General features: G+C 50.9%; 1 protein-coding gene across 1 annotated transcript; it reads left to right on the forward strand.

Moving 5' to 3' along the window:
* The first annotated feature begins 1,688 nt into the window (after window positions 1–1,688).
* GSC (goosecoid homeobox) lies at window positions 1,689–6,467 on the forward strand. The gene is made up of 3 exons (XM_033172988.1): window positions 1,689–2,099; window positions 4,118–4,377; window positions 6,080–6,467. The coding sequence occupies exons 1-3, from the start codon at window positions 1,718–1,720 to the stop codon at window positions 6,230–6,232; spliced, it is 795 nt and encodes a 264-aa protein (XP_033028879.1). The 5' UTR covers window positions 1,689–1,717; the 3' UTR covers window positions 6,233–6,467.
* The last annotated feature ends 2,246 nt before the right edge of the window (window positions 6,468–8,713 follow it).

The following is an 8,713-nucleotide window of genomic DNA, read 5'->3' on the forward strand; positions in this document are numbered from 1 at the left end:
CAGTCGTAATGGCACAGATCCGGAATCCAAAATCCCAGACGAAGCTAAGAACCATTAAATCCTGTCGGTTTAATGGGTGTCGTCTTGCTGCTCTCCTGCACATGCTTACTCAAACGCGCCCCGCGGAAACCCGCGCGACTAACGCGCAGTGGCAGGGTCTTGACTTAACCGGATCGCAGCGGGCTTTTATTTCCAAGCGAATATGCTTCGGAGGGGTCCCTTTCCGACCGCAGTCCTACGGACACTGGCCGGCTCGAGGCTAAGGATCACTGGACTCATCGGGGCTTACTTCTGAGTAAACCTGCAGAGGATAGCCATATGGGCCTTTCGTTCCGTCCGCGGCATCCTTCACGCCTATAACCATGTAGCCATAGACGGCAACAGACTGAGCACCAAATCGTTCACGAAATAAGAGTGAGTTTTGCTAGGTAGGAAGTTCAGCGGAACATAATTTCGAATATATATGTTCGGGTTCAGAGGAGGGATTGGGGGGGGGGTCAGCTGGGGGGGGCAGGAAAAATGGGATAAAGGAACACACTCTGTGCAACATATGTATAAGTGACCGGAATGGCTAAAGGGAAGGAAACGCTACGCTCTTTGAAGCAAGGGGTTTACCGTCGAGTAAAGACGAAGCCGATCGGGGAGGGGCTGTATGGACTAAAGATGAACATCATAAACCTTGTTCCCCCACTTTCACCCCTTCCCCCCCCCCCCCCGCTCCCGGACGTATTTCTTGCAAGAACTCGGGAACCTCTAACCCCGATCCTAAGCTCATTTATGGACCGCAGGGAAGTCGCCCTTTCGGATCGCGACAAAAGATGAGGAATTAGCAAACAGCCTCTGAACAGAAAAATAAGCGGGGCACCTTCGGAGCCGGCCGGGAGCTGGTGTTAGGCGATTCTCCGCAATAACATTAACCAGATTAACCCGGGCAACAATTAGCGAGGGAGGGCAGCAAACAGCGAGAGATCAACCCTAAATCGCGGGGGGAGGGGCGGGGTGCGAGGAGCTCGCTCGCCGAGAGCTGGGAAGAGGCGAGGGGCGGAAGGAAAAAAAGAGAGATCCCGCTAATGGAAAGGATTACGTTAATTTCGTTAATTCTTAATGCACAGAGACCCGTCTCTCTCCCCCTTTCCCTCCTCCCCCAGACGCGCCCACCAGCTCCACCCCCTCCACTTTCCCTCCTCCCCACCGCCACCATCTCTACTGACCAAAGTAAAGATGGAAGGGGGGGTGGGGGCGAAGAGAGAGAGAAATCTGGTTTTATTTGTGATCTGATCTATAACCAGGAACTAAATCCAGGATGACGTCGCCGGGGTATAAAAAAGGAAAGAGGGTCGGGGTGGAGTAGAGACTCCCATGCAGCTGAGATCTGAGGAGGAAACGGACCAGAGGGGAGGAAAGGGGGAGTGGAGAGGAGGAGGAGGAGGAGGAAAAAGAGGAGGGGGAGAAGCGCGCAAAGTGACCAGGAAGGGCCTCTCCTGGCTCGCTTGCTTTCAAAAAAGAAAGCGCTCGCGGGCAGGCCCCCCTCTCCATCTCCCTCCCCCAAATAAGCCTGGCGCCCCGAGCCTGGGGAAACCTCAGTCCGCGTTTTGCCTCGGCTCCGCCGCCGCGCACGCTCCGGTTCGCTCCCCCTCCGCCGCCGCCTTGCTGAGCGGAGCTTCTCCTTGGCTCCTTCGGCCCCCGCCCTCCCTCCGAGCCGCGCGCTTTGGGGGCTATGCCTGCGGGCATGTTCAGCATCGACAACATCCTGGCGGCCAGACCCCGCTGCAAGGAGTCGGGGCTTCTGCAGCAGCAGCAGCAGCAGCAGCAAGCGGCGCCTCAGCCGAGCGCGCCGTCGGTGGTTTTCTCGACCAGCCTGCACGGCGGGGACTCGCTGTACGCCTCGGCCGCCGCCGCCGGCGGAGACTACGGCGGATATTACTCGCGGGCGGTGGCCCCGGCCTCCAACTTGCCCGCGCTGGGCGGATCTCGACTGGGAGGCTATGGCAACTATTACTACGGGCAGCTGCACGTCCAGGCGTCCGCCGTGGGGCCGCCTTGCTGCGGCGCGATGCAGCCCCTGGGCGCGCAGCAGTGCTCCTGCGTCCCGGCAACAGGTAAGGCAATAATTATGCTAATACTATATAATAATAATAACCCTCACAGTACTGACTGCCCTATTCACTTTCATCCCAGAGGGATGAGGAGGGAATGTGAAAGAGATAATCAAAGTTAACCACCACCACCATAGTACTTCCCCCCCTACTTTTTTCGCTTATCTTTACACGCGCCCCTCCCGGCGCTTCCAGCCTTTCCTTTGCGCTTGGATAGTGATTGAGAAATGGCCGTCATTTACAGGACGAGGCTCCGCCGCCGCCGCCGCTCCTCTGCGCGGTGGGGAGAACGGACTTTCGCTCGTGGGAATGAAGAATAGCTCGTTCACTTACAGTGGGGGAAATTTGCAAGGGTGTGGGAAGTGGGGAGCTCAGTTTGCTGCTGGTGACCCCGTGCATTAGCCTAAGGCTGCTTCTGTAAGGCACAACTAGTGCTAGTCCCGTCCGGGATTCTGTTGCCTGGTCACTCCGCGGCGTGACAGAATGTTGCGAAGCGGCGATAGATTCCTTCGCATTGGCTGGAAGTGACGTTCCAAGATGGCTTGTGATCGAAGTCGGTTTGTGTTGAGAGTTGAGCCGGTTGGGTGCAGTTCTCTGAAGCTGCGTTTCCCCGTCCCTTCGCTTACCATCCTTAAGACATACCCGCTCTGACGACCTGCACAGAAACGCAGGTTTGGAATCCTTACAACTTGCAACATTCCTGGGAGTATTTAGATTGACTTCTGAGTGAAGCTGCTGTCCTAAAGCATATTTATGTGGCCGTCAATGCAATTAAAGTAAGTGGGACTTGCTTCTAAGTAAACAAGTGCCGCGCAAACGTGTTTAGGATTGGAGTGTAAACCTCTGAAGCGGCGACCTGCTCTCCTTAATTATTTTCAACTTTCCAGTCCTAATAATTTTTAAAATAAGTATTTTTTTTTAGTCCCACTGAATTAAATAAAACTTCCAAGAAAATATATCTGAGATCGAGATGTAAAGTAAATCACTCCATGTCCATGATAAAATAAACAATCTGGCAAACCTGATTTTTCAAGTCAACCAATGGACAAATCCGATGCACACCCATTTAAAATGTGTGGGTTTTTTTGGGGGGGGGGTTAACCTGATTCGAAATACAATCCTCAACACATTCATTTAGGACAAAGTTAAATGTCACTAAATTTAGTGGGACTTCGACTGAGAACTGATTAGGCTGCTAACCTGGTTGAAAGCTTAGTTTATTAACTGAACTCCCCCTCCCCCCCAAAAAATAAAAAAATGTGAGGGTCAGGTGCACTGTTCAATTCAGTTATTAATCCTGTTCAGTTTGAGATGATTTTGTCTGGATGGCAATGGCGATTACAGTTGTGCCCCAACTTCCCTCCAGTGAGTTAGGAGGGGGCATATATTGATGGGCTGGTAAAAAAAATCCCCGCACTTTAACGTGATCCCAGTTGTGGGTTGGTTTTTTAGGCTCCTGGGTGAATTCAGCAGGGATTTATTGCTTCATCGTTGCGAAGTTTGGACCCTAGTTTCTGACCCGCTTAAGCGGCCCTAGCCGATGAGCATAATGCATGCCCCCTAATGCGTAAACTCCACTGAACTAAAGTGGAGAGTAAAACGCCGTCGTACTCACTGGGACGTATTCGCACGTCTATCATTTTGGAGAGGGTCACGGGTGGAGGTGGCATGCAATCAGCATTTTCTCCATGTGTGCATGAGACTTACTTCCGTCTTCCAGGGCAAATCTGGAGTAAACGGGATGGGCGTGCGCTGCAGCTCCAAGCCCAGACTCCGCATCCCAGCAAAAGTTAATGGGAGCCTTCACACCCCGGTGTTTAGAATGGGCGAGCCGGCCAATTCCCAAATCTGAAACTTCCAAATTTTCTCCATCGCCTTTAATCAGCTTTATAGCCTTTTGGCTCCGGCTGGTAACTGGTTGGTAACTCTCGGAGTTGGCAGGCCGCGCTTTTTCGTGGGCTCCGAATCCAGCTCAAACGGTGCCTGATCACCTCCTTTCGCCCCTCTCCCTTTCTCTCTAGGCTACGAAGGGACCGGGTCCGTTCTGATGTCTCCGGTGCCCCATCAGATGCTGCCGTACATGAACGTGGGCACCTTGTCCCGGACTGAGCTGCAGCTGCTGAACCAGCTGCACTGCCGTCGGAAAAGGAGGCACCGCACCATCTTCACGGACGAACAGCTGGAGGCTCTGGAAAACCTCTTCCAGGAAACCAAATACCCAGATGTGGGCACCAGGGAACAGCTGGCCAGGAGGGTCCATTTGCGGGAGGAGAAAGTGGAGGTAATTCGAATGGGCTTCTGGACTTCATTGCAAAATGCAGGGCGGAGGGAGACCGGGGGCCGTTTGAGGCTGCAGTTTCTTCCTTATGCCATCCAAGGGGAGGGCGAATGAATAGTGGGGATGGGTGGGAGAGATTTCCAAAGGAGGGAGAAAGTTTGCATCTTAAACCAACTGCAAACTCGCTTCTGTATTTTATGCAGTGCCTGGGACTTCCTTGGTGAGGAGTAATATGTAATGATTACTCAGTAGTAGCAGTAGTACTCAGTACTCAATAGTAGCAGTTACTCAGAAGACTGAGTAGTGCTGCAATTCTGTATCTGGCTTACCTGGGAGTAAGCTCCGTTGAGCTCTGTAATGCTTCAGTTCCGCAGATTCCCAACTTGGACGGGCACTTTGCATACTCAGACGTGCTCAATCCTTATTTGCGCTGCGCGATCCACAACTTTGAGAGTTTAATCCTAAAGCAGGAGTTTAATGGAATTTATTCCTTGTTAAGTGTGGTGAAGATTTGCAGCCTCCCTCCACCTCAAGTTTAGTTTTAAGAGGCACCGAGTCCCCCTCTTAATACTTTGGGACTCCGGTTTGGCCCGTGACTTCTGTGTTCATTGGATTGTGGACTAGGCTCTCCTGTCTAATGACGACCAAAGTACTTGCTCACAACAACTGCACTTATTTATAGAGCCCGACAGTGTACTAGGCCCAGAGTAAAGCAGTACTAGGCGGTCCTGGGAGGCGTCGGCACGCCGATCCTACACGCATTTGGTGGAAGCAAGTCCCTTTGAATGCGGGGAGACGGGCAACCGCGTCCGATCCTGGCCCGGGGCATCCTGTGCCAGGTAAAGGAGAGAGAAGCGGGTGGGGGTGCAGAGCTAGACAACGCCATCCAACTTCCCTCTGTAGCTGCGATGCAAAATGCCCCGCTTCTTAAGCGTTCGCTTCCCAGGTCTTAGGATGGGATTCGCTCTGCTGGTCAAATGTATTTTCTTGCAGGAGCTAAGCACTTTAGGTAGGGTATATCAAAACTGTTTTTTGCACAACTTTGACACACCCTTGGACCTACCTAATATCCTAGGAACAGTAGGATAATCAGTAGCGCTATTTTGATAAACTTTTGGTAACAGTCCCCATCCTTACGCTGTCAGTTCCTGCAGTGTTGGCTTGAAAATAACCCCGGTTGCACTGCGATTCTGTAAGGTATAACACTCCCCAGGTGCCGCCGAAGTAGCTCAACCGGGAGTTGAGCTTGCGCGGGGAAATGATGTTAGATTCTACCTTTTGCGCATACGCGCAGCGAAATGCAAGACCCGTCTCTTAGTTCGCGGCTCTGTGTTGAAGCTCTAGGCTGCGCAGCATCTTGTTCAGACGGTAGTCTGTTCACACATGCATGTTTACGTCATCTGGGTGTGTGAACCGATTCCACCGGAGGAAGCACTACGTTTGAGATGGCGTGGCATCTAGTGATAGGAGAACTCGAGCCCAGTGCAATCCTATACCTGACTACTCAAAAGTCCCATTGAGTTCCCAGGGAAGCACGTTGCCGCTTCTGTGGCTTTAGATCCGTAAGGGCTGGTTCGCACGTGCAGCGTCGCCGCTCCATGCTGCTGCAGCCGTGCAAAACTGAAAGACGCGGTGCAAACAGTGTTGTTGCAACTAAGTACTGACACACCTTCCTCCTCCCCTCCTTCACTTCCTCTAATGGCAGGTTTGGTTCAAGAACCGCCGGGCTAAATGGAGAAGGCAAAAGAGGTCTTCTTCGGAGGAGTCAGAAAATGCCCAGAAATGGAATAAAGCTTCCAAAACATCCCCAGAGAAGAGACAAGAAGAAAGCAAAAGCGATTTGGACTCCGACAGCTGATACCTTACCCTCCACCCACCCACCCACCCCGAGGATAAATTTGCTGGGCCGGCGGAACGGACATACCTTGCCTGCACAACTTGCACCGAGAAGGAAGATGCTTAAGAATTCTTGCACAGACTCTGCCTACGCAGGAGGAGGGAAAGGAGGACCGTATAAATATATAAATATATCTATCTGTATATAATGTACACATGACGACCCTGGGAGCGATCCCTTTTAAATAAAGCGTGTTGCGGAGGTGTTGCACAGGTGGGTGTTTGGGGTCGCTTGCATTGTTTGGGTTTCTCTGACAGACCCGGCTCCGAAGAATCACAGGCTGGGGTAGGGCCCCCTGAGTTGTTTAGTCTGCTGCTTTTTTTTTTTTGTTTGGTTTGGTTTCCATTGTTTTGGCTGGCTGGGTTAGGAAGAAGGCGGGGTGGGGAGAACGGAGAGCCCGGAGACATAAAGCTAGGGCTATTGGTGATTGATTCCCAACTCTGGGAAAGAGAATGCTGGCTTTATGCGCTTATTAGAGAGAAGTTGCAAAGGCTGCAAACGCGTACAGAACAGCACACACTTCCTTGCCAGTAAGCCCCCTCGAACTTCTGGGACTTAACTCCCGAGCAAAGGTGCGCGCTGGGATCCGCTGGGATCTTCAGCAGGGCTCCCCAAACGAAAACTCCACTCAGTCCGTTAGGATTTGCTCCCTGAAACGTGCCTAGGACGGCCGCTTTTGCAGAATAATCCAGGCTCGCAGAGGACATTAATCACAGGCTAAACGGCAGTCAAGTTCAGCGAAACTTGTCCGAGTTTAAACATTATATTCTGACAGTGGAACACAATAACAACCTTTAACTTGACCGGGCTGTAAAACCGAAAAGAGATCTGGGCTTGCTTGCTCCGATTAACGATAGGAAATGGCAAAACTCCGAAACAGCACCCCTCTTTTTTTCTATCCGCGGGAGTGCGTCCCGTCGATTGCAATGGGACTTATTTCCAAGGAAGTTTACTTAGGATCTCTGCCTTCAATTAAAACGGGAAAGGAGGAGAGCAGAGGGGATAAAGGAGCTGCTGGCTTCTTTAAACCTGATCTTGAAATGGTGGGGAGACGCAGAACTTTCCTGGGTTTCTAGTAAGACTTTTTATTGAGACTGGGATTTTACCAGGGACTGAACCTGGGCCTTCCAGCGCGCAAGGCAGATGTCTGCTCTACCGCTGAGCCACGGTCGTTTCCCCAAAGGCTTTAACGTTTAGTTATTCCCTTTGGCAGTATCTGATCTGGAGGGGTGAGGGGAAAGCCCACAAAAGCAGCTGAACGTTTTACTGCACTTTCTTTCCGCTTTCCTAGTAACCAGCTTCATTTGATGCTGCTAGGGAAACGATGGTGGGAAGCGCAGAGATTGAACTGAACGCCACTTACTCCATAGTTTAGCACGCGGAGGAATTGCTGAGCAATCCGAAAACCGCAGCATCTCTCTCCTTATTTCCTCACAAATGATAATATCGGAAAAGGTATCGTTGTTGAGGCATTTGAGGCCAAACCAAGACTTGTTGGTGAGGGTTGTGCGACCGCGAGCAATACCAATAAGCTGTGTTGTTTATCGTATTTGGTTATGTATTTCCCCTCACATATATGTACCATTCCTTAGCGGACGAAATCAGCCTATTTACAAAAGTGATGAAATTTTTGCCTCCTTGAATCCGGAATCCCGATTGCAATCTTAGCTGATAGCCAGTGTTCATTTTCCGTCAACGTTTTGCGCTGTGAATGCCACCTCTCAGGTATATTAAGCTTGCTGAGCATAGTCAGACAGACCCATTGAAATGAATGAACATGACTAAGCGAGGTCCGTTAATTTCAATAGGTCTACTCTGAGTAAAATTTAGTTGACTGCCACTCAGAGATTCAAGCATGAAGGAAATCTGCCCAGGCACATACCTTTCAATCCCTCAAATTATTGAGCATCTGCCACGAGTGACGCAAGTCATCTGTGAAGGGCCACATGAAGACTCAATAATCTTGTCCCGTCTTAACTTTTCCCTTGACCTGAAACAGGGCTGCAAGCCTATGCCCACTTACCTGCGAGTAAGCCCCACTGCATTCAGTGGGATATACATCTGAGTAGACATAGGATTGCGCTTCAAGTCTGGTCGATTACCTGTTTCCTGAAGGGACAAAGACCACACACATGCTTCCAAAAAGCACACTGCAATTGTATCCATTTCTCCACAAAAATAAGCACCACTGGGTTCAATGGAGCTTACTCTCAGGTAAGTGTGTAATGTCACCTGGGCACCTTCTTCCCAGTTAACAAGAGCCTTGCAAATCGTGCAAGATTGTTTTTTTTTTTTTTTTTTTGCTTGTGTAGGTGTTTTACTCTTTTTGCATCCAGAAAAAATCCTACCATTCAAACGATCAGAGCGTCAGGGTCAGTCTTCTGGTCCCTCTTCACTGGCCCCAGGGCAAGAGGGGTGATAGCTGGCGATAGGTCAGCTCAG

This window comes from Lacerta agilis, chromosome 1, assembly GCF_009819535.1.
Source record: "Lacerta agilis isolate rLacAgi1 chromosome 1, rLacAgi1.pri, whole genome shotgun sequence".
Lineage (NCBI taxonomy): Eukaryota > Metazoa > Chordata > Lepidosauria > Squamata > Lacertidae > Lacerta > Lacerta agilis.